Below are 24,898 nucleotides of genomic sequence, written 5' to 3'. Positions count from 1 at the left end.
CCTCTTACATACCCATGTATTCTACATATCACGGTTGCACATTTTGCGAGTCTTTATGCGATCGAAGAGATTTTATTTCGCGAAGTTCAGGTTCAAGTTACTTTATTTTTCATTTTCACAAAATGTAATTTTCAAAAAATGTACGTCAATCAAGAAACACTACCGGGATACATTGGAGGGGAAATGTATAAAGATGAACAGAAAAATTTCCTTTCCGGCCCCTATGCCTGTATTGCATCATAGAAGTCCTTAATTAACAGAGAGGCGGGCAAACCCTCCCCCCATTCTCATAACAGTTTTTTTTACCCATTTTGTCTTTTTTCCCCGAAGCCAAACAAGAAATTCCAAATCCAAGGAACCCAGAATAAGCCTAAAAACAATATTTGAATAACGTTGGGTGGCAAAAATGTTCCACATTTATTAGTTATCTTATCCATATTTAGTTATCTTTTAGGAACAATTCGAATACAAATAATCAGTAAAAGCTAGCAAGCTAATTTTGCAAGATATATTATATGCCAGGCCTGTGTCATCCTTAGTATCCTGGCTGAGGTAGACTAACCTACCACACCACTTTTTTAGATAAATGTTATCAAAAAGACTCCAAAAAGTTATCTTAAACTGTGCCATTCTAGTTAAAAGTGAATTTCTTTACAGTGGCAACTTTTGTATTGGAAGGCTAGTCCAGGGCCGTAACAAGAAGCCAACGCCAAGCAGATCAATTCCATCGCTATCGCTAGACTCAAAATACACCGCTGTGCATTGTTGGAAACTACCGACTTGGCTCAGCGGTATCTGAACTTGACTGGTTGGGACTTGAGTGAAGGAAGGCGGTCTCTGTTTTTTGTCCGTGTTTTTGGCAGCAAATTGCTTTTACGGAAGGCTGTAAAGAACCGTATTACGTGGGCGTATCAAATGGGCATTAAATGGACAATATTAAATTGGCGTCTTGGGTTCCTTGGGTCTCGCCATGCTACTTCTCAATGACCTCGTAGAGCTTGTCTCTTCCCTCCTAAATAACAAACAAAATGATGTTTGTTATTATCTAGGTGCAGAGGAATCTACAGTAGTTTTCTAATCAGTTATTTTTTGTCTTTTAACACTCACCTGTTCTTTCAACACTCTTCCTCGAGTTTGCTTGTCTCAGAAATAGACCTTGTTTGGTAAACAAAGACATGTTACCAGCTTATTCAATAATAGGTAACAACTGCAATATTGTATTAAGAGAGTGCCCCTCCCCTTTGATTTTGTTGTCATTATGGTAATAAGAAACCTAGATTTCCTTAATACCCCTCTTCTCTCCACCAATTAAGCATTCTATGTATGCTTCCCTTTTTTTGGTCTGTTTTTCTTCTTATTATTTTTGCGCAAAACTATGCAGGATTGAGGGGGCTTAGCACTAAGTAAAAAAAAAAGAATTTAACAAAAAAATTAAAAAATGCCATTGGCCTGGGATCGAACCCGGCCTGAAGAACAAAAAGGAAACCATACATACGGATTACCCAATCGGTATGGCAGCACAAGGCTTTTACGGAAGGCTGTAAAGAACCCGAAGGCCCCAAGCACCGATATTTCCGGCGAATATGCTGTACAACACTCTTGCAAGGTATTCCGACCCGCGCATTAATGGGGAGGACAATAACCAGGATCCCAGGCCTGTAATACGGTTACGCCACGCACAGCTCGCTGAGATAGAGGATGAAAAAAAATACAGGTCTATTTGGGCGTCTTGGGTTCCTTGGGTCTCGCTATGCTATCAGCATATTTTTCATATTAATATTCCTTATATCATCAAGAAACATGCGCCCAAGTTAGCGGGGAGTTTAACTACTAGCACCTCTTTGTGACTTTCATCCGTTTGGTGATTCCCCGATTCCATTCCAGTTCCACTTATCCACCATTCATATGCGAATATAAATTTTCTATTTATATTCATATCGTTCCAGACCGATTCAACGGAGCAGTTTACTCAGACAGCGCAAAGAGAAGCGAACTAAACATCCCTACAGCGTAAAATGTGCGTGCATTTTTTTAGTAACTCGATATAATAAGGTCATTTCCGATAAGTTTACTATTAACTGAATTTCGGTTTCAATTTTCATAATGGCACTTCACAGGGCAAGCGAACTACGAGCAAGAAACATCCAGGGCTTAGCAGGGCCGGAGAAGAGAAACGGGACTCCAAGAGAAGCGGAGGGAAATAGTTACGGCGAAAAGGAACCTCTTTTAGACGAAGACGCCATTTACAGCAAGCACGAAATGCTGGAAGCTTTAGCTATAGAGATAGAATTGGAGAAAACTGGAAGCGAAGCTGAAGTCTCTGGATCCTTATGCTTCCGTGACGGGGCGAGAATAATTGATTATATCTTGGCCTACGAAACTCCAATAGATACCGAGTCGCTGTCAGCGGAGCAGAAAGAAACGGAGAATAGCCATGCTGACAAGCGAAGAGTTTACGAGGAGAACTTGAAGAAAGCGGGGCTCGAATTAGAACACGAAGAAGGCGTTTCCACAAAGGTAGATTTACTATAGCTTGCAAACGCAGCGTAAAACACGTGCTAGCGATATTATTCTACTTGATCCTTTCCTTTTTTTCTTGTTTATTTTGCTCCTGTGTGATGTCGGGTGCATGAATGCTATTTAGCATATCCGATCAAAACCTTACACACATTACCGAATGCTACAGTGTTTACTAGTGGTAACACAACACTTAGCATTATTTTACTAAATTTGAATCAGATGTGTCTTCAGATGATGCTGCATTAATTATTTTGCACCACAAGTTGGCAGGTTCGTCTAGCTAGCTTTTGCCATCATTTTTTGTCTGTTAATGCGCAATAAAAACAATACAATTTGTATGTTATCGGTCAGGGAATTTGACCTACCGTTTAAGTAGACTGTTAGCTATTGTTGTACAGTTGTAGAGAAAGCTGTATTGCATGCGCGTCATATTTTAGTAATTTTGTCTTTGTTCTCCCGTTACACCCTGTGCACTGCGTGACTCATTTTGTTCCATCCTGAGTATTACGTGACGTTTGCGTGACAAGTATTCCTATCGGCTCTTCCAGCCGAGGGTTTTCACGCGCGGAATGTCTTTAATCCCTAAAATGTAATCAACCTCTTAGCATTTCTGATGTCTTGAAAAAGACACCCCGATTACCCTAGATTATTTTTGTTTCCCTTCAGGTATCTTCTAATATTTTTTCCTCGATAACTCGAGCTTCGGATAGCTTACTGTGTAACTCTTTCAATAAAACAAGTTATTATTATTGTTATTGTTGTTGTTATTGTTTTTCTTTGTCGTTGTTGTTGTTGTTATTGTTATTAACATTCCGATTGGCCAAAATCCTCTTTCTTGCCCTAAAAATCAAGGTAAACCCTGGTTCTCATTTTAACCTTTCTGTGCCCTGTTGCGTGCAATAAAAGGATTTCTGCGTGAAAAGCAGCGAATATTTATGTTCTCCTTGCTATCTTTCTCCTTTTGTAAACGATACTTGACCTTTTGCTTGTTGGGGCGTTTTATTCACCCCATCCCATACTGTCTTCCCCCTCACATCCCCTCCCCCTTTTTTTCGTAGCTGACTTTAAACATTACGTCATAGGACAATAAAAAGCGCAAGACGCACTTCGTGAAGATTCACACGCCATGGGACGTGCTAGCGGCCACTGCGGAGGAGATGATGATGAAGTCACCTATCCGAGACAGCGATATCGAGATCAAATCCTGGTCCGAGAAACACCTCAGCGAGGAGTTCGTCACGTCGATACGCAGCCGAGACCCCCTCAAGATACATGACTCTTGCATAACACCACCCAAGAAACAGTTCGTCGCGTACTTTCGTAAGGTAATAAATAATCCACGGCTCCAAAAAAAACAATTCGTCGCATACTTTCGTAAGGTAACGAAACACGACTCACAAGAAAGAGTTCTCGCATATTTTCTCGCCTATATACTATTCACAAGAAACAGCCAACAGAGGGATAAGCAGGCTGAACCCATATAGGGTTAAGACGACGCTAGGGCGGGCCAAATAGGGTTAAGACGACGCTAGGGCGGGCCAAATAGGGTTAAGACGACGCTAGGGCGGGCCAAATAGGGTTAAGACGACGCTAGGGCGGGCCAAATAGGGTTAAGACGACGGCGGGTCCAAATAGGGTTAAGACGACGGCGGGTCCAAATAGGGACCAAGACAGGCTAGTCCATGTGAGTGTTTGTCGCCGGCGCGTACACAGGGGGGTGCGCAGGGTGCGCGCTCATCTTCCCTTGGCGGCCAAAAAGTGGGTCATTCCTTATTAAGAAATCTTCAAATACTATGCTTTTTCTATATGATACCTATGACCGCGCACCCCCCCCCCCCCACCCTTGGCTGCCAAAAAGTGGGTCATTCCTTATTAAGAAATCTTCAAATACTATGCTTTTTCTATATGATACCTATGACCGCGCACCCCCCCCCCCCCCCCACCCTTGGCTGCCAAAAAGTGGGTCATTCCTTATTAAGAAATCTTCAAATACTATGCTTTTTTCATATGATACCTATGACTGCGCACCCCCCCCCCCCCTTTAGCGGCCAAAATGTGGGTAATTTCTTATTAAGAAATATTCAAATACTATACTTTTTCATATGATACCTATGACCGCGCACCCCCCCCCCCCACCCCTCCCTCGGCTAATCCTGGGTACGCCCCTGCCTTACCTTGCGGATGGTTTAAGATATCTTTACCCCCCTCTCCTAGGACCACTTGGAGCAGTTTGTAGGGTACCACGACAAAAACACATTCTTCAGCGCCGCGGAGCGCAGTCGCATGACAGAGCGCATTTGCTCTCAGCAGAGATTCGGCGAGGAACGCTTTGACCAGGGCATCAAGCGTCTTATCCACCAAGGGACCTACACGGCCGCGTACCCCCTCCATAGCGGCCCCGAGGAAGTGTCTCGTAAAGGGCACCCCTCAAACGAGCGACAGAAGCTCAGACGTGATTGGGCGAGATTCGGGCGCTGGTTTAAGTACCAGCCCTACGATGCCATTAAGGATTACTTCGGGACAGAGATCGGCTTGTACTTTGCTTGGCTTGGCTTTTACGCCGCTATGCTTGTTCCTGCTGCTATTTTCGGTGTCGCGGTTTTCATTTACGGGATCGCCCAATCAACAATCTTCCCTCCTGTCAAGGACATATGTAACAAAGCCTACGAGGCGGAGTTCTATATGTGTCCCCTATGTGACAAGCAGTGCCCGTATTGGTCCTTGGTTGTTAATTGCCCGTATGCAATCTGGGTCCACGCGTTTGATAATGATAGTACGGTGGTATTCGCTATTTTCATGTCTATTTGGGCCACGGTTTTCCTTGAGTTCTGGAAACGAAGGCAGGCTGTGCTGGCGTATGAATGGCACATGATGCACTATGAAGACCAAGAGGAACAACCACGCCCCGAGTTTATAGTTACCGTCACTACCCTTAAGAAAGACAAGGCAAGTCAGTGGGGAGGGGTGGGGGCTTGGGCCCCGAGTTTATAGTTACCGTCACTACCCTCAAGAAAGACTAGGCAAGTCAGTGGGGAGGGGTGGGGGCTTGGGCCCCGAGTTTATATTTACCGTCACTACCCTCAAGAAAGACAAGTCAAGTCAGTGGGGAGGGGTGGGGGCTTGGGCCCCGAGTTTAAAGTTACCGTCACTACACTTAAGAAAGACAAGGCAAGTCAGGGGGAGGGGTGGGGAGGTAGGGCCCCGAGTTTATAGTTACCGTCACCACCTTCAAAAAAGACAAGGCAAGTCTTGGGGAGGGGTGGGGAGCTAGGGGCCCGAGATTATAGTTACCGTCACCACCCTCAAGAAAGACAAGGCAAGTCAGAGGAGTGGGGAAGGGAGTTGTGTGTAGGGGAGGTATCTGCATTGATGGTTTTATCCTTTTAAAAATGTCATGTACAGCGCTTAGAAAAAAATTGAAAAAGGCAGAACCGAAGTGAATTTTTTGCTGGAATAATCTAAATCGAAGTAATCTAAATCGGTACCATTTCCAGGTAACTGGCAAGATGGTTCCACACGTGCCCAAGCTGCAGCAATACCGCAAGCTGGCCGGTGTGGTGAGCCTGGTGGCATTCATGATCGCCCTCGTGCTGAGCGCGGTAGTGGGCGTGGTCATATACCGCGCGTCTGTCTATGGGTCACTCATGGCGTACCCAGACCCCCAGGTATGTCACGTGAACGCGGTAGTGGCCGTGGTTATATAGCGTACCCAGACCCCCAGGTATGTCACGTGTTCAATATTGAATCCATCCCCTTGATCACCTGCTAATTTGCACAGATTATAATATTTGACTTTTAGGATAGAGTTATGACTTTGTCGTGTATTTGGACAGGGATTGATTTCGGTCTAGTGAACTATTGAAAAAAACACGCCATTTTAAAACTATTCTGAGGTCAGTGAATCACCGCCAGGACTCCACAATTGATTTTTCCCTGTACACGCCCCTAGGCCTGTATAACTGTATTTGTACTATGTGTGCTATTTCTGTCTGCAGGTACGCAAGCAAGCAAAGATGACCACTAGCATCACCGCGGCGATACTCAACTTAATCTGCATCAACCTGTTAAAGTTCGTGTACGAGAAACTTGCAATGTTTCTCACAGAATGGGAGAACCCTCGCACCGAGACAGACTTCAAAGACAGCTTCACCTACAAGATGTACCTTTTTCAGTTCGTCAACAACTACGCGTCCATCTTCTACATCGCATTCTTTAAGCTTAACCTGGTGATTGGCACTCCGGGGAATTATCGACGCTTCGCGGGGGAGTATCGATTGGATGGTTGCAGCTCGGGCGGCTGTTTAATGGACTTGTGTATACAACTTGTGATAATTATGGTGGGACAACAAATCATCGGGAACATCACGGAGATTGCTATACCGTGAGTACACATGGCAGAAAAGGCGTACTTTGCGATATGAGCTAAGGTGCTGTAGGTGTTGTAAGAAGATGTTAGAGAGGTAGTCAATAAGAGTAACATAATTATTCGGTTTACCATAAATACCACTGTGCTCGCTATGCCATCGTACTCGTTATGCCATTGTGCTTGTTATGCCATTGTGCTCGTTATGCCGTTATGCTCGTTATGCCGTTGTGCTCGTTATGCCATTGTGCTCGTTATGCCATTGTGCTTGTTATCCCATTGTGCTCGTTATGCCATTGTGCTTGTTATGCCATTGTGCTCGTTATGCCGTTATGCTCGTTATGCCATTATGTTTGTTACGCCTTTCAGAGGTCTGTTAAAGTGGTGGAAGATGCGACAGGCTCAGAAGGAGGCCTTTGAGGAAATTCCCCGCTGGGAAGTCGACTACAAGCTTAACACACTCCCTGAACATCACTTGTTCTGGGAATACCTCGAAGTCGGTAAGAACAAACATATAATGACATGAGAACGCAAGAGAACGCGCTTATAGAACACCAGAAGACACGTCTAGCACATGACCTGTACTAGGAATACCTTGAAGTCGTTGATGACGGCCATAGCCTAAGAAGATGATACATAGCGAAAGTCTGCACTCACCCCATGTTCCTTATCTTTTGGATTTTAATACCCTTTGGAATAAACAACGCAAAATCTTATTTTTTCCATGATCCTCGCTGGTATCTGAGAACTGTTCGCATGAAACCGAGGCTCACACGGTATTTATGCGTCCTTAGTGCCTATGACCAGCGGGCACAACTAGAAACGGAAAGGAAATATTTGCACTAGTTCCAGTAGCCGTTTTGGGATATATAGTCCCTTATCTCTCGTTTGGTTGTGCTTCTTGATGGTATTATCTCTTTCAGTCCTGCAGTTCGGTTTCGTGACCATGTTCGTGGCGGCTTTTCCTCTCGCGCCACTTTTCGCGCTCGTCAACGCCGTCTTCGAGCTTCGGGTTGACGCCATCAACTTCGTGTGTCAGTTTCGAAGGCCGACTCCTCGCCGAGCACAGGACATCGGCGCATGGATGAGCATCATGCAAGGACTCGCTAACATCTCGGTGCTCGTTAACGCCTTCGTCATCGCCTTCACTTCCGATTTCATTCCGAGGTAAACTTCGATTGCTGGGCTGCACTCGAAGAATCTGTGTATCGTAGTGCTTCATGGGTATCAAGTAAATAATAAGAGTAATTAAAATACAAATCCAGGTTTCAAAAGCTGTAGAACTCTTGTTTACATTTGTTGAACATTCACATAGCTCTCAGATACAAGGATTTAGCCGTTTATACGCCACCCATGAGCCACCACGGGTTTCGACACATTGATCCCCGGGTGTAACCGTGTTTGAAATGTGAATGTGGTATAGTATGACTATCTGAGATTCAGGCGCTTATTCATATTTTCCTCTTATGCGAGGCGCTTGTTCAATGGAGGTGTTTATTTTGAGGAGAAGTTTATTCGAGCATTCTCGGTGTGCTTTCCCCTTGACCGAGATGGGTGTACACGACAGCATACAGTACAGGCCGCACCCCAGGGGCGGATCTAGCTTTTCGCTGAGGTAAAGTGGGGATTGGCTCAGTGACAGTGGGGAGGGGGTATTTTTTTTTTTTGTTAGATATGCCTTTATGGCCGCCCAAAGCGGGGTTTACCCCCCCCCCCCCCCCCCCCCAGATTCGCTACTGCACCTTTCGCTGCTACCTCAACAACAGCTTGTCATACTTTTTTCTCTTATCCCAGGTTGGTGTACACGACAGCCTACAGTCCAGACGGCACCCTCCGCGGCTACCTCAACAACAGCTTGTCATACTTCAACGTTAAAGACTATGACCGCATGGGCGCAATCGGGGCTCGAGAGAAGCCTGGAGACAACTACGCATACACTGTACTCAACTACACCCGCGAGTACTGCCGGTAAGAGTGACGTCATGCTACGAGAGTTTTTATAACTTCCCTATTCAGGCTGGGCTTTCTTTTTGCAATCTGTGACTGGATTTTTTTTTATGGGGGGGTGGGGGAGATGACTATGTAACTTCCGACATCAGATCATCAGCATGCAAAGAATCATTACGCCAAAATTTACGTTCAAAATTTCCGAAACTCTTATGAGTAGGTAACTAGATCGGTGTTTCTAATGTGGCCTTCTCGTTGATTTGATCTGCGCATGCTCTACTAGTTACCCTGGTTACCACGAGCCCGAGTTCCCGTATGAAGTCAGCAAGCAGTACTGGCACGTGATCGCCGCTCGCCTCGCTTTCGTGTTCGCCTTCCAATACATCGTTTACGCGGTTACCAAGTTCGTGGCGTGGCTCGTCCCAGATCGCCCGCGACATTTGGAGCTTCGCATCAAGCGACAGGAATATCTGGCAAAGAAGGCGCTGGAGAAGAGTGCCGCACTTGGAGTAGAACCCGTCATGGCTTAGGGATAGTACGGTAAGTGCCATAAGCTTCATGGGTAGATGGCCAGGAAGAGACCTTGGTACATGGAGTAGAACCCGTCATAGATAAAGGTTCGTACACTGAGGGCGAAAAGCATTTTTGGTACTTGGTCAGGAAAAGAGCTCGGTAAATGGAGTAGAACCGTCATAGCTTAGGGATAGTACGGTAAGGGCGATAAGCATCATGGGTAGATAGCCAGGAAGTGACCTTGGTACATGGAGTAGAGCCCGTCATAGCGTAAGGATCGTACGGTGAGTGTTGTTAGCATCACGGGTCCTTGGCCAGGAAGGAAAAGATTATGGTAATTGAAGTCTACGCTCGGAAATAGTCGGTGAATGTTTGCAAAATACTTAAACCACAGTAGTCATGGTGCATTGTATTTCTTGTTCCAGAAAGACGCCTTTCCCCCTCCACTCGTGATCGCCTTGACTGACACGCTAGCATCCCCTACCCAAGAAGATAATAAAGTATTAGTTTTGCTGCTTCTATATTTTCATATGTAATAGATATAGATAATTTAAGCCGAGAAATGATAATAATATTTTGTGACAAGCCAATTTGGTTAAATATTGGATGGAATATCTTTACAAAAAATATGCAATGAAAGAACTCTTAACGTAGTATTGCTTTGGTATCCCGAATATTTCCATTCGTTCTAGCTGCTTGGACCATAACCATGTTACTGATATAACTAAAAAAACTACTGACAAGCTGTTGAATTACGATAGGTGGTCTGTGGCTTGGTGGAATCGGGAAAAAAAGTAACTTGGTCAGTAGAGGAGAAAGAGGGCGCTTGCAGTGGGTTCTAACGCTATCCCATACGCGAAGGCAAGCACAACACAAATGAGAATCAGTCAAACGCAAACAACACAAGTGAGAATCAGTCAAACACAAGCGCAACACAAGTGAGAATCGGTCAAACACAAGCGCAACACAAGTGAGAATCAGTCAAACGCAAGCGCAACACAAGTGAGAATCGGCCAAACACAAGCGCAACACAAGTGAGAATCAGTCAAACGCAAGCGCAACACAAGTGAGAATCGGCCAAACACAAGCGCAACACAAGTGAGAATCAGTCAAACACAAGCGCAACACAAGTGAGAATCAGTCAAACACAAGCACAACACACGTGAGCGCAACACAGGTGAGAATCAGTCAAACGCAACACAAAGAACCAGTCAAACACAAGCACAACACAGGTAAGAATCAGTCAAACAAAAGCGCAACACAAGTAAGAATCAGTCAAACAAAAGCGCAGCGCATAAGTGAAAATCGGTTAAAAGCAGAACAAGAATTGGTCAAACGCAAGCGCAACGCGAGTGAAAACCGTTCGAACCCCAGCGCAAACACGACATAGAATCGATCAAACGCAAAGCGCAGCACATATGAGAATAGGTCAAATGCAGCAAGTGAGAGTTGGTCAAACCAAAGCGCAGGACATTTTAAGAATTGGTCGAACCCTAGCGCTCAATTTAAGTGACTTCGATGGGCTTCGGTACCACCCTTGTGAAATTACTTTCTCATAAAGTCTGTGCCCACTTTATTCGCCGCTATCCGAGTATCTAAGGATTCTAGTGAAAAGCGAATACTTGGGATTTTAAACATTGGCCACTTTCTTATTTTTAATTGAAATATTTGGTACCACAGTAGTTCGGTCACGTAACGTGTCTAATTGTGGCAAACCAAAACGTATTATAGCAAAGGCGGTCTCCTGTTATTCCCTGTTAAGCCCATTGATTTTTGGTGACTTTATAATAAAAGTCAAAATCAGAAAATGTATGTTGTTGTATGTTCTGTTAATTTCAATTTATTCAAGTGTGTCAAACCAAGAAAAAAACAAATTGTAAAAACGACAAAAAAACCTTGTAAACATCATTACCTGTTTTAAAAATAATAAAGGGAAAAAATCGTAAAAAACAGTGTGTCAAACCATAGTTAGTTACTATGGTCAAACAGACCAAATTCAATTTTAAAATCCTTTTTGTTACAATGAATGCAGGACAATTTTTACCCCTTAACGACAGCCTGGAAGTTTTGTTGGTAGCACACAAGAGGACCATAAGTACGATGATTTCTACTTGAAATGAGCAGGTATTGTTTCCCTAGGGCTACCGGGCCGAGTACTAAACTATATTCACTCTAGAATCTACTTAGTATGCACGCATACCATTGTCCCCGCGGTATACAAGCCAGACATTTGCATACTATTGTCTATCGTTAACTACATAAAACACACCCAATTGTTTCTAGAAAATTTTTGTTTTCAGTACTAGCGGTTATTCTCTGGCTTTCGCTTTGCAAACTTCTGCAAAATGGCGAAAGCAGTTTCGTACACACCTAAAGGAGCGAAGGACGACGAGATCTTACTCGAAATGGAAGCGGGAAGTCCGGGAAATAATGCTAACGGCAAGGAAAGGAAGCAAGAAGGACTAACATTTAACAACGGTGGATATAAAATCGATTACGTTCTTGTTTTTGAGAGGTGTGAAGAGGAGGAAAGCAAAAATGAGGACTCTAAGGCGAAGGCTGCAGACCTGGCGAAGAAGCGAGAAGATTTCGAGAAAGCGTTGGAAGAGAAGGGTGTTTTGATCGAGAGAGATGAATCAATCTCAGCCCAGGTTAGTACAACTTGTTAACTGATCTCAACTCCCGTTTAAACCGCGCATTTAATTTACCTATTGAAACAGTACTACAAGCATAGCGTATTATATTACGATCCCCTTGTTCCGCTTGCCTGTCTGCCGCCTGTCAAGCCTCAGCAAATATATTTTTATAGGCGTTTTTGGATAATTATAAACTTGAGTCGATTCGGTTGAATTGCAATGGTCTCTTAAACCATTCTACCCCCCAACATTCCTAAAAAATGTTTACTGATTAATAAAGCACGACAACCTTTACTCAACAGTCGTAAGACTTTAGTGCAATTTCTAAAATAAGTAGTCTAATTTTCCCGGCTAATCTTTGTTTTCATATAATCAGCAGGTTGGGTACCCTGTTTCTAAATTGGTTGAGAGAGACCTGGGACGATATAGTTTATAGTTTTAGTTATCGTTAGAAATGTCATGTTATTATCACAACAGCAAAACCAAAACAACAACAGCAACGACTAATTGACAATATCATGTCATCACAGAGCCGTAGCAGCCCTTTAAGATTAGGGGGGGCACAATACCAAAACATTAAGAAAATATTTGGGGGGAGGCAAAGCCACGCCCCTACTGGTCATTCCCTTTATGATTTTAAAAATATTTAGGGGGGGGGGGGGCACATGCCCCCAGTGCCCCTCCCCGGGCTACGGCCCTTGCATCAGCGATAATACAAATTTCCACGGGAGGGGAGGGGAGGGGAGGAAGCTGGCACCACTTGTTTCACATGTGTTCTTTGTCAAATCTTGGCTCTACTGAGAGGGGGTGGGGGGGGGGGGGGAGGGCTCTACTGAGATGACTGCACACCCTGCCCTATACCAGCCACAGCCGACATGACGGAAAAGCCTGGAAAACGCGCAATTCCAGATAGAGAGAGAAGACACAATATCTTACAATGGCTATAGGTTCCTTGTATTACGGACTGATTTTCAAAACACAAATAACGTGAAGCCGAAGTGCACTTAACCAGATTTTGGCTTTTTAAGATAATTTTTCCTTGATCATCATTGCCCTGTGTATCAGTTCAGGGACGAAAAGCTCAAATTTCAATTACACTTTACAAAAAGTCGCATCAATTTAAAAAAAGTCGCACTTGATATTTTGTTTGCTATGAGTTACTAAGTACCAGAGAAATTCTCCGCCTTATTCGATGTGAAATGGGCTTATTTGAAGCGTCATGTCATGTTTTTCCGTCATGTCGCCACAGCCCTGACGATCGTATCATGACTAAAAGTTAAGAAATGATTTAACTGGACGTAATAAATACCTGCCTTGTCTCTACCAGCAGAAGAAGGATAAACGAAGCTCAAATAAACCAAGCGATGAAGATGATGTTAGTATAAACGATTCTTTAAAAATATAGCATGCATGACCTAATTTTTTATTTTAAAATAAAAGATTCTTAAAATCAATGAATACATTAAAATAACATGTTGTTATGTATTTTGGGTTGTGGAAAATGGTGGACTCCTGCAGTGAACTTTTAGTTGCGATGAGACTAAATATGGCCAATCACGCCGCCATAAGCAAATAACGAAGATATTTTCATTCAAATATCGTCAATAACGTAACAGACTTTACTCGTAGATTGTTATTTTTGAAGTTTTCTTGCGAATAAACTGTTGTATTTTCAATTATAAGAGCAATAACAAAGGAGTTTTTGATTGATATCCTTTAATGGGTCAAAACAAACAATATACATAAGAAAATCCAACTATTTTAGTACTACCGTTTTAATGCTTTCGTGTAAATTCTGCGATTTTCTACAAGAATAATAATAATACCAGAAGTGACTAAAAACAACAGAGCATGAAGATGTTAGTATTAAATGTTCCTTTTAAGCGTTTGCATGATTTTACAAGAAGATAATACAAACTTTATAAAATTTTAATCATGTTCTTATAATATTAACCCCTATATATGACAATATTTTTCTTATTCCAAAGCAAACGCTTGAAATTATTATCATAAATGACATCTTTATCGTTAAGTAATCATAAATGACATCTTTATCTTTAAGTCTTATCTAACTAACGTTCTAAAAATCATGAAATAGAAGAATGGTAATACAACACATTAAATTTTTTTTTCCAATAAGCTAACGCTTATCTAACTGTCCAAATAACGTTCTAACAATCATGAAATAGAAGAAAGTAATACACACACATTAGAGCTGTTTTGGATAAGCTAAGGCTGTCTAACATGATGCTTACTCCCCCCATCCCTCCCCTCCCCGTCCCGTGCATGTGCATGGGGGGAAAGGAGGGGTCTTTTTGGGACAAAATATTCTGCACCGTTTAGTTAAAAGAAAAATATACCCACTAAATAAAAAAAAAAATATCCACGCAAATTACCGTGAAAAAAAGGAATCCTGTTCAACAAAAAAAGTCCACCACTTCACCCAGGGTATAATGGTTGACCCGTAAGGCCAACTCGCCTTGTTCTTTTCACGTGTTGTTCTTTTTTTTCGTGTATTTTAAAACTAGATGTGTATGCAATTGGTGTGTTTCAACTACTAACACTGCTACATAATATAAACTTAATTTAATTATTAACAAAACGTTGTTTTTTTATTCATTCCGATATTTTTCTTCTCCAGGATAACAAACGGACTCGCCATTTTGTCAAACTTCACGTTCCATGGCTGGTTCTGGCACACATGGCGGAAGAAATGAATCTTAAAACCGCTCTTCAAGAGAACGACATCGACTGCATGACTTGGATGGAGAAAAAACTGGGCCGAGATCGCGTTGAAAGCATGCGCGCAATGGATCCGATGGCCATAAAAGAGCCCGCGATCCCTGAGGAAAAGCCTAGCTATTTCATGGCAACTTTCACTATGAAGAATTTGGCGAAGTTCCACTTCGCGCGTGAGCAGCATAAGATGTTCTCGACAACCGACAGACACCTTGTCATTCAGCGGCTTGTGTACGCTACCAGGTTCGCGGAGGGCCCGAAAGGCTTGGGCCTCAAACAGCTGTTGTATGAAGGTACCTGCTTCATTAAGGGAATATTCCTTCATAAAATGCCTTGAATTATTTTACTCTATGCCATTGTCCACTAGGTGCGTATATCGGTAATTACCCTCTGCATGACGGAGATGACGAGGTCAAGGAAGGAGAGACCATCTCTAACGACCGGCAAAGACTCAGAAGGGACTGGGCCAGTTTCGGTCGCTGCTTCAAGTATCAGCCGTACGACGCCATTAAGAGTTACTTCGGGACAGAGGTAAGCCCAACACTGCTAGGGAAATATTTCACAGATTCCTTTTCTGCATCTCGTCGTTGTTTTCGAGAGGTCCCGTTTTCCTCTCTCTATACGGCATATAATAGTTATCGTTTTTAAATTGTTTATTTTCGGTCATCACTCCCAGATCGGTCTGTATTTCTAGTTGCTTGGGTCCTATACATGCTGTTCCCCTAACCCCTCCCTTCTCCCCCCAGATCGGCCTGTATTTCGCGTGGCCTGGGTCCTATACATGCTTTACCCCTAACCCCTCCCTTCTCCCCCCAGATCGGCCTGTATTTCGCGTGGCCTGGGTCCTATACATGCTAAACCCCTAACCGATCCCTTCTCCCCCCCAGATCGGCCTGTATTTTGCGTGGCTTGGGTTCTACACGGGAATGCTGGTCCCCCTTGCCATCGCGGGTCTCGTCGTCTTCATATACGGTATCGTGGACGCCACGATGAGTCCGCCAGTACGTGACGTGTGCGACTCGAAAAACGAAGGCAGGTGGATCATGTGCCCGTTGTGTGACAAGCAGTGCTCCTATTGGGACTTGGCCAAGACCACGTGTGCATACGCGTATGTCACGCACTTCTTCGACAACAGCCTCACGGGTAGGGGTAGACTAAATTTTTATTATTATTATTCTTAAGTCTGGCGGCAACCGACAACATTTTTCTTTTTTTTGTTATTGTTAATCACCGTCACCATCACCATCATTTTGATCGCCACCACCATCATCACAGCTTCATCGTCATCTTCATCATCATCTACATCATCATCACCACCACCATCATCATCATCATTACCATGATAATATCTTGATGCATCAAAAGTGATGCAATTGGTGCTTTCTTAAACTTTGCCCTTAGCTAGAATAACAAAATGTCAGTTAACAGAGACTCAAATTTTCCCATTCCTCTCTCTAGTGGCGCTTGCTGTCGTTAGTTCAATCTGGGCTACGCTGTTCCTTGAACTGTGGAAACGTCGCCAGGCGTCTCTTGCCAACAAATGGCACGTTTCAGACTTTGAGGAAGAAGAAACTATCAGACCTGAGTTCGCGGCGACCGCGCCGAGACTCAAGAAGAACCCTGTCACAGGTGAGGGCTTTTTAATCATATCTTAGAGTGCCTGCATTCCTACGTGGCGCGATGGCTCAGTGACACGGGCCTTGCCACTCAAGCCAGGGGACCCGGGTTTAATCCGGGTCAGGTCAGATAATCTTTTAGAGAGGTTGAAAAACCTGGCTCTATTCCTTTGTTTTCTCAAATGGATAAGGACTTCGAGCCGGAAGGTCGTGTTTAAATCTAATATTTTTCTAAGGTTGGTTCGACTAGCAAGCCTCTCCTAAGTGCTGACTCTTTCTTTTTGCACACATTTGTATAACCGGTTTGAACTGATTCCTTTTCTCAGTTATTGTCTCAGGCCCCTTGCAAGCCCTGTTTGAATATCCGGTTTCCAAATTTTGTTTTAGATTTGCAGCGGCCTTCCATTAGTAAGCGCACCCTGCTCGCATAATTGGTTTGACCGGTTTCCAAATTTCGTTGCAGGGTCCTTTAGTCACTAAGAGCACCTTGTTCGCATAACTAGTTTGACCGGTTTTCAAATCCCGTTTCAGGTTTGCAGGAGCCTTATGCCCCTAAGCGCACCCTGTTTGCATAACCAGTTTGACCGGTTTCCAAATCCCGTTTCAGGTTTGCAGGAGCCTTACGTCCCTAAGCGCACCCTGTATCAGCGTTACGGCACCACGGGGAGCATCATTGTCATGATGTGTCTCCTCGTCATCGCCGCTGTAGTCGGTGTCGTCATCTACCGAGCCGCGGTCTTCGCCTCGCTCAGTGGTAGCGAGATTCTTACCATCCGTATGCGCGCGCGTACTGTCACCTCCATAACCGCTGCCATCATCAATTTGATCTGCATCAACATCCTGAAGTTTGTTTATTCGTGGCTCGCGGTGAAGCTGACGAACTGGGAGAATCCGAGGACAAGGACGGACTATGAAGACAGCTTTACATATAAGATGTACTTATTCCAGGTAAGCGAGAGGCACTCGGCATAACTCGGGAGATATTCGGGATTAAGTTTGGATGCACTCGGCATTAATCGGGAGATATTGGAGATAAGGTCGAGAGACACTCGATACAACTCGGGAGATATCCGGGATTAAGTAGAGAGGCTCTCGGCATAACTTAGAAGATAATCGAGACAAGGTCGAGAGACAGTCGATACAACTCGGGAGATAATTGGGATTAAGTCGAGAGGCATTCGGCATAACTTAGGAGATATTCGGGACAAGGTCGAGAGACACTCGTGACATCTCGGGGGATATTCGGGCCTACGACTATCAGTGTATACCACTTATGAAACTACTCATTTCGCAGTTCGTGAACACGTACGCGTCCATTTTCTACATCGCTTTCTTCAAGTCCGGACTGGTTATCGGTACACCAGGCAGGTACAAGCGAATCGCCGGCAAGTACCGACTGGACGGATGTAGCGAGCAGGGCTGCTTCCTGGAGCTGTGCATTCAGCTCATCATTATCATGGTGGGGCAGCAGATCATTGGAAACATCACCGAGATCGCCATACCGTAAGTACTGATTTATCACGTGAAGACGGGCTAACATGACGCGATAGGACTTACTAACATTACACGTAACAACGGACCCTCATTAAACGTAACAACGGACCCTCATTACACGTAACAACGGACCCACATTACACGTAACAACGGACCCACATTACACGTAACAACGGACCCACATTACACGTAACAACGGACCCACATTACACGTAACAACGGACCCACCTTACACGTAACAACGGACCCACATTACACGTAACAACGGACCCCGTTACACGTAAGAACTTACTAACAATACAAGTGAAACGGACACACATTACACGTAACAACGGACTCACATTACACGTAAGGACGGGTTCACATTTCACATTAAAACGGATTTCATTACACTTTTGACTAAATGCAATTTTAAAATGGTGATTGTCTTGTTTGTAGGGCGTTAATGGAATGGATGAAGCGTCGCAAGGAGCCCAAAGACAAACAGCTACCTCAGTATCAACAGGATTTTGATCTGAACTCTCTTGGTGAACACAATATGTTCTGGGAATACCTCGAAGTTGGTAAGAACTGAGACTCAATTTTTGTTCAGCATCGTGCTCCAATTTCTCCACACACTCTTTTTATCATCGCTGTTCCTGCATTTTATTCCCATTTCTCTTTTACCCTCTTTTTCCTTTACAAAAAAGTAATGACACAAACTCTAGGGTCACGTACCCAGGATTGGCTGAAGGGGGGGGGTGCTCAGTCACATATATCATAAGGTGAAAGGATAGTATTTGACAGTCCTTCGATAAGAGATTGAGCACTTTTGACGGCCGCAGGGGGGGGATGGTTCCCTTGCACTCCCTGTGTATGCGCCGAGATCACATCCTAGTTGTTTTTAGGGTTATTTTGAACGCGCCTTTGTTTCGCATTTAGAGCATTAAACCTTCGACATATCAATAGAAACTTAAAAATCTTGTTGCTATTCCCACACACATCTAAGACTTCAGATCCTAAACACTATCATTTCGTTTCAGTACTTCAGTATGGCTTCGTGACGATGTTCGTTGCCGCCTTTCCGCTCGCCCCACTCTTCTCTCTGCTCAACTCGATCGTGGAGATCCGGGTCGATGCCATCAACTTCGTCCGCCAGTTCCGCCGACCTGATGCCGCCCGCGCTGAGGATATCGGAGCCTGGTCACGAATTCTTGAGGGTCTGACAAAGCTGTCGGTTCTCGTCAATGCATTCGTATTGTCTTTTACGTCAGACTTCGTACCCAGGCTCTTGTATAGGCTCAAGTATGCCCCGGATAGAGATAGCGGAGGGAGCCTGGAGGGATACCTTAATAATAGTCTGGCTGTGTTCGAGGTGGCGTACTTGGAACCTGGTACTGAGCCTGAAAACCCACTTCAGAGTATCAACTATACCGTCACAACATGCAGGTATGATAAGCCTCTTAACGTGATCAATTTTATGTTTCTCATAAATCTGGCTAATGTTTTGGGTAATAAGAATTGAGATCTCGGGTGATTGTAGGAAGAAATGATCCTCTAACGAATTCTCTACACCCTGTCAACCAGAAAATAAGCATGCAATGTCATTTGCAGGATTTTCGGGCTGAATTAATTTTCACGCATTCTCTTTAAACTTTATATTGCCTTATTATTGTGCGGAAAGTCAGCCGCTTTTTCCTACTCTGGGAGGAATAATGATTTATTCCTCAAAACTATTATAGTTAGAAGTACCTAGTGTAAAATCTACATGATCTACATAATTTACTATATAAGTTGCATATTTTTTGGAAAGGCCTATTTTGCAATAATAACTTGATTTGTCTTGTGTCCATAGGTATCCCGGTTATCACTCCAACACGGCGCCCTTCAAGTTCAACAAGCAGTACTGGCACGTGATCGCAGGCCGCCTCGCTTTCGTGTTTGTGTTCCAATACACCGTGTACGCGTTTACGCAGTTCCTCGCGTGGTTGATTCCGGACAGGACAAAGACACTAGACCTGAAGATCAAAAGAGAGCAGTACTTAGCCAAGCAGCTGATATACTCCAAGCCAGCACTCACGGATAACTATGACAAGAGCGAGATGCTTTGAGAACTGGAGATAGCAGTACTTAGCCAAGCATCTAATATACTCCAAGCCAGGGACAAGAGCAAAATGCTGTAGGGAGGCTGTAGGACCCTTCGACCCGAGAGCTGTCGACATTGACATATTTGAGCTCATTTCCACGCCTCTGTAGAAACGAAGAACAGCAGACCACAATTAAGTTATATGAAGGGACACTTTGAGTTTTACCCACCACGCAACATTAACATTTTCTCATACACTGTTTCCATTCAAAGAACAATGATTTGAACACCGAATAAACAGATGAATAACGTACTTGTATCGTAAGCACTCGGCATATGCTCGAATAGCTTAAGGCAGTTGGGCAATTGGTCGTGCTCGTATCGTTCGTTACTTGTAAATATTTACTCCAAAGAAAGACATAAAGCCTGGTGGTCTGTTGTTTTAGACATTTTAGACTATAAATGCAATTTTAGCTACTAGTTTACTTTATATTTTTGTAATATCAAATACGAATTAAAGTCGTGTTTTAAACTCTCCCCATGCTTTCAACCGTTCAACGGTTTGTTCGAATAAAAGCACCATTGCCCAATCACTAAAGATACACTAAAGGTTACGATTGTTACGTACAGAGCCGTAGCAGGGGTGGGGCACTGGGGCCCGTTCCCCCCTTATCTTTTCTAAATGTTTTCTGTATCGTGCCCCCCCTAATCTTTTCTAAATGTTTTCTGTATTGTGCCCCTCCAATATTTTCTGAATGTTTTCTGTATCGTGCCCCCCCTAATCTTTTCTAAATGTTTTCTGTATCTTGCCCCTCCAATATTTTCTAAATGTTTTCTGTATCGTGCCCCCCCCTAATCATTTCTAAATGTTTTCTGTATTGTGCCCCTCCAATATTTTCTAAATGTTTTCTGTATTGTGCCCCTCCAATATTTTCTGAATGTTTTCTGTATCGTGCCCCCCCTAATCTTTTCTAAATGTTTTCTGTATTGTGCCCCTCCAATATTTTCTAAATGTTTTCTGTATTGTGCCCCTCCAATGTTTTCTAAATGTTTTCTGTACCGTGCCCCCCCCCTAATCTTTTCTAAATGTTTTCTGTATCGTGCCCCTCCAATATTTTCTAAATGTTTTGTGAATCGTGCCCCCCCCTAATCTTTTCTAAATGTTTTCTGTATTGTGCCCCTCCAATATTTTCTAAATGTTTTCTGTATCGTGCCCCTCCAATGTTTTCTAAATGTTTTCTGTATCGTGCCCCCCCCCTAATCTTTTCTAAATGTTTTCTGTATCGTGCCCCTCCAATATTTTCTAAATGTTTTCTGTATTGTGCCCCTCCAATGTTTTCTAAATGTTTTCTGTATCGTGCCCCCCCCCCAATATTTTCAAAATGTTTTCTGTATCGTGCCCCTCCAATATTTTCTAAATGTTTTCTGTATCGTGCCCCCCCCAATATTTTCTAAATGTTTTCTGTAAGATACACTAAAGGTTACGATTTCACGTACAGAGCCGTAGCAGGGGTGGGGCACTGGGGCCCGTTCCCCCCTTATCTTTTCTAAATGTTTTCTGTATCGTGCCCCCCCCTAATCTTTTCTAAATGTTTTCTGTATTGTGCCCCCCCCTAATCTTTTCTAAATGTTTTCTGTATCGTGCCCTCCCCTAATCTTTTCTAAATGTTTTCTGTATCTTGCCCCTCCAATATTTTCTAAATGTTTTCTGTATCGTGCCCCCCCCTAATCTTTTCTAAATGTTTTCTGTATTGTGCCCCTCCAATATTTTCTAAACGTTTTCTGTATCGTTCCCCTCCAATGTTTTCTAAATGTTTTCTGTATCGTGCCCCCCCCTAATCTTTTCTAAATGTTTTCTGTATCGTGCCCCTCCAATATTTTCTAAATGTTTTCTGTATCGTGCCCCTCCAATGTTTTCTAAATGTTTTCTGTATCGTGCCCCCCCTAATCTTTTCTAAATGTTTTCTGTATCGTGCCCCTCCAATATTTTCTAAATGTTTTCTGCATCGTGCCCCCCCTAACCTTTCTAAATGTTTTCTGTATTGTGCCCCTCCAATATTTTCTAAATGTTTTCTGTATCGTGCCCCTCCAATGTTTTCTAAATGTTTTCTGTATCGTGCCCCCCCTAATCTTTTCTAAATGTTTTCTATATCGTGCCCCTCCAATATTTTCTAAATGTTTTCTGTATCGTGCCCCCCCCTAATCTTTTCTAAATGTTTTCTGTATTGTGCCCCCCCCTAATCTTTTCTAAATGTTTTCTGTATCGTGCCCTCCCCTAATCTTTTCTAAATGTTTTCTGTATCTTGCCCCTCCAATATTTTCTAAATGTTTTCTGTATCGTGCCCCCCCCTAATCTTTTCTAAATGTTTTCTGTATTGTGCCCCTCCAATATTTTCTAAACGTTTTCTGTATCGTTCCCCTCCAATGTTTTCTAAATGTTTTCTGTATCGTGCCCCCCCCTAATCTTTTCTAAATGTTTTCTGTATCGTGCCCCTCCAATATTTTCTAAATGTTTTCTGTATCGTGCCCCTCCAATGTTTTCTAAATGTTTTCTGTATCGTGCCCCCCCTAATCTTTTCTAAATGTTTTCTGTATCGTGCCCCTCCAATATTTTCTAAATGTTTTCTGCATCGTGCCCCCCCTAACCTTTCTAAATGTTTTCTGTATTGTGCCCCTCCAATATTTTCTAAATGTTTTCTGTATCGTGCCCCTCCAATGTTTTCTAAATGTTTTCTGTATCGTGCCCCCCCTAATCTTTTCTAAATGTTTTCTATATCGTGCCCCTCCAATATTTTCTAAATGTTTTCTGTATTGTGCCCCTCCAATGTTTTCAAAATGTTTTCTGTATCGTGCCCCCCCCCAATATTTTCTAAATGTTTTCTGTATCGTGCCCCCCCAATATTTTCTAAATGTTTTCTGTATCGTGCCCCCCCCCCCCAATATTTTCTAAATGTTTTCTGTATCGTGCCCCTTCAATATTTTTTAAATGTTTTCTGTATCGTGCCCCCCCCCCCCCAAATATTTTCTAAATGTTTTCTGTATCGTGCCCCCCCCCCCAATATTTTCTAAATGTTTTCTGTATCGTCCCCCCCCCTAATCTTTTCTAAATGTTTTCTGTATCGTGCCCCCCCCCCCAATATTTTCTAAATGTTTTCTGTATCGTGCCCCCCCCAATATTTTCTAAATGTTTTCTGTATCGTCCCCCCCCCAATATTTTCTAAATGTTTTCTGTATCGTGCCCCCCCCCAATATTTTCTAAATGTTTTCTGTATCGTGCCCCTCCAATATTTTCTAAATGTTTCTGTATCGTGCCCCCCCAATATTTTCTAAATGTTTTCTGTATCGTGCCCCTTCAATATTTTCTAAATGTTTTCTGTATCGTGCCCCCCCCCCTCCAATATTTTCTAAATGTTTTCTGTATCGTGCCCCTCCAATATTTTCTAAATGTTTTCTGTATCGTGCCCCCCCCAATATTTTCTAAATGTTTTCTGTATCGTCCCCCCCCCAATATTTTCTAAATGTTTTCTGTATCGTGCCCCCCCCCCTCCAATATTTTCTAAATGTTTTCTGTATCGTGCCCCTTCAATATTTTCTAAATGTTTCTGTATCGTGCCCCCCCAATATTTTCTAAATGTTTTCTGTATCGTGCCCCTCCAATATTTTCTAAATGTTTTCTGTATCGTGCCCCCCCCCCTCCAATATTTTCTAAATGTTTTCTGTATCGTGCCCCTCCAATATTTTCTAAATGTTTTCTGTATCGTGCCCCCCCCAATATTTTCTAAATGTTTTCTGTATCGTCCCCCCCCCCAATATTTTCTAAATGTTTTCTGTATCGTGCCCCCCCCCAATATTTTCTAAATGTTTTCTGTATCGTGCCCCCCCTCCAATATTTTCTAAATGTTTTCTGTATCGTGCCCCCCCCCCCCCAATATTTTCTAAATGTTTTCTGTATCGTGCCCCCCCCCAATATTTTCTAAATGTTTTCTGTATCGTCCCCCCCCAATATTTTCTAAATGTTTTCTGTATCGTGCCCCCCCCAATATTTTCTAAATGTTTTCTGTATCGTGCCCCTCCAATATTTTCTAAATGTTTTCTGTATCGTGCCCCCCCTTCCAATATTTTCTAAATGTTTTCTGTATCGTCCCCCCCCAATATTTTCTAAATGTTTTCTGTATCGTGCCCCCCCCCCCAATATTTTCTAAATGTTTTCTGTATCGTGCCCCTCCAATATTTTCTAAATGTTTTCTGTATCGTGCCCCCCCCCCCCCCCCTCCAAAATTTCTAAATGTGGACTTTAGAAGCACACTAGCATACACACATTGGCACCAGCTGGGCCAAGACGGGACGCTAGCACAGTCTTTTACCCGTGCAGTTCGGCAACCATGGACAGCTGTTTCGTCCTTATTAGGACTCGTCAGCATGGCATAGCCGGTTTGCCTCAGTTAAACTTCATCGGCAAAATAACTGCAGAGCGACTTCGACTCGAACGAAGTGCTTTAAACCACAGCTCAGATCCATGTGGGATCTAGAGCTGCGACCGGGCTAGCGTGATGCCAATTGTGCGGATCACGCATGCGACCTTTGCTAGCCTAAAACTCCGTCGGATAGCCAAACTATCCTTGCGAGTATGTATACATAAATGTGGACTTTAGAAGCACACTAGCATACACACATTGGCACCAGTCGGGCCAAGGCGGGACGCTAGCACAGTCTATTACCCGTGCAGTTCGGCAACCATGGACAGCTGTTTCGTCCTTATTAGGACTCGTCAGCATGGCATGCGTGATCCGTGACCTCTCGGTAATTTACGGACCATTCCGGAATGGTCCGGGGCTGACCGTTTCCGAATGATTCCGGTAATTCTACCCGTCCTTCATATTTGAGCCGACCCCATTACACCTGAAAGCAATTCTGACCATTCGCGATTAGTAATTCACTGAAAGGAACTCTCAATAGACAAGGAAACTGTCCTGATCACCAACCTCCTTGAAAATGACCGAAACTT

General features: G+C 43.4%; 2 protein-coding genes and 1 long non-coding RNA gene across 6 annotated transcripts; 2 read left to right on the top strand and 1 right to left on the bottom strand.

Annotated features, from left to right (window-relative positions):
- Positions 1-388: 388 nt before the first annotated feature.
- Positions 389-3,009, bottom strand: LOC116603636. Its single transcript, XR_004290709.2, has 3 exons — positions 2,886-3,009; positions 1,108-1,155; positions 389-1,012 (listed from the first exon to the last, which is right to left on the bottom strand). It is a non-coding gene; the product is annotated as an uncharacterized LOC116603636 (long non-coding RNA).
- LOC5520189 (anoctamin-3) lies at positions 1,907-11,155 on the top strand. 2 transcript variants are annotated; one of them, XM_032365179.2, is made up of 11 exons: positions 1,907-2,017; positions 2,118-2,517; positions 3,603-3,845; positions 4,735-5,466; positions 6,015-6,185; positions 6,516-6,901; positions 7,253-7,383; positions 7,807-8,050; positions 8,678-8,851; positions 9,114-9,370; positions 9,769-11,155. In XM_032365179.2, coding segments are annotated over exons 1-10 (2,730 nt in total). In that variant the 5' UTR covers positions 1,907-2,015; the 3' UTR covers positions 9,361-9,370; positions 9,769-11,155. The 2 variants fall into 2 exon arrangements, with proteins under 2 accessions (XP_032221070.1, XP_048575827.1); XM_048719870.1 differs by lacking the exon at positions 1,907-2,017 and having other exon boundaries at positions 2,025-2,517.
- Positions 11,156-11,564: 409 nt separating this feature from the next.
- Positions 11,565-20,430, top strand: LOC5520274 (anoctamin-4). 3 transcript variants are annotated; one of them, XM_032365178.2, is made up of 11 exons: positions 11,565-11,994; positions 13,310-13,354; positions 14,621-15,011; positions 15,086-15,249; positions 15,606-15,861; positions 16,177-16,347; positions 16,942-17,282; positions 17,629-17,837; positions 18,267-18,391; positions 18,851-19,256; positions 19,663-20,430. In XM_032365178.2, exons 1-11 carry the CDS (start codon positions 11,689-11,691, stop codon positions 19,916-19,918), a joined length of 2,670 nt encoding a protein of 889 aa, XP_032221069.1. In that variant the 5' UTR covers positions 11,565-11,688; the 3' UTR covers positions 19,919-20,430. The 3 variants fall into 3 exon arrangements, with proteins under 3 accessions (XP_032221069.1, XP_032221068.1, XP_001640112.2); XM_032365177.2 differs by having other exon boundaries at positions 11,566-11,994; positions 13,307-13,354; XM_001640062.3 differs by lacking the exon at positions 13,310-13,354 and having other exon boundaries at positions 11,567-11,994.
- The last annotated feature ends 4,468 nt before the right edge of the window (positions 20,431-24,898 follow it).

This window comes from Nematostella vectensis, chromosome 12 (genome assembly GCF_932526225.1).
Source record: "Nematostella vectensis chromosome 12, jaNemVect1.1, whole genome shotgun sequence".
Taxonomy (NCBI): domain Eukaryota; kingdom Metazoa; phylum Cnidaria; class Anthozoa; order Actiniaria; family Edwardsiidae; genus Nematostella; species Nematostella vectensis.
The sequence above is the reverse complement of the archived record's forward strand: the minus strand, read 5'-3'. Positions and strand labels throughout refer to the sequence as shown.

Bases quoted from the DNA above. Each gene is read 5' to 3' on its own strand.
- LOC5520189 (XM_048719870.1), top strand. From the start codon at position 2,104: ATGGCACTTCACAGGGCAAGCGAACTACGAGCAAGAAACATCCAGGGC. The intron at 5,467-6,014 runs GCAAGTCAGTGG...TACCATTTCCAG, and splicing joins CTACCCTTAAGAAAGACAAG to GTAACTGGCAAGATGGTTCC. The intron at 7,384-7,806 runs GTAAGAACAAAC...TATCTCTTTCAG, and splicing joins CTGGGAATACCTCGAAGTCG to TCCTGCAGTTCGGTTTCGTG.
- LOC5520274 (XM_032365177.2), top strand. From the start codon at position 11,689: ATGGCGAAAGCAGTTTCGTACACACCTAAAGGAGCGAAGGACGACGAG. The intron at 17,283-17,628 runs GTAAGCGAGAGG...CTCATTTCGCAG, and splicing joins ATAAGATGTACTTATTCCAG to TTCGTGAACACGTACGCGTC. The intron at 17,838-18,266 runs GTAAGTACTGAT...TCTTGTTTGTAG, and splicing joins ATCACCGAGATCGCCATACC to GGCGTTAATGGAATGGATGA.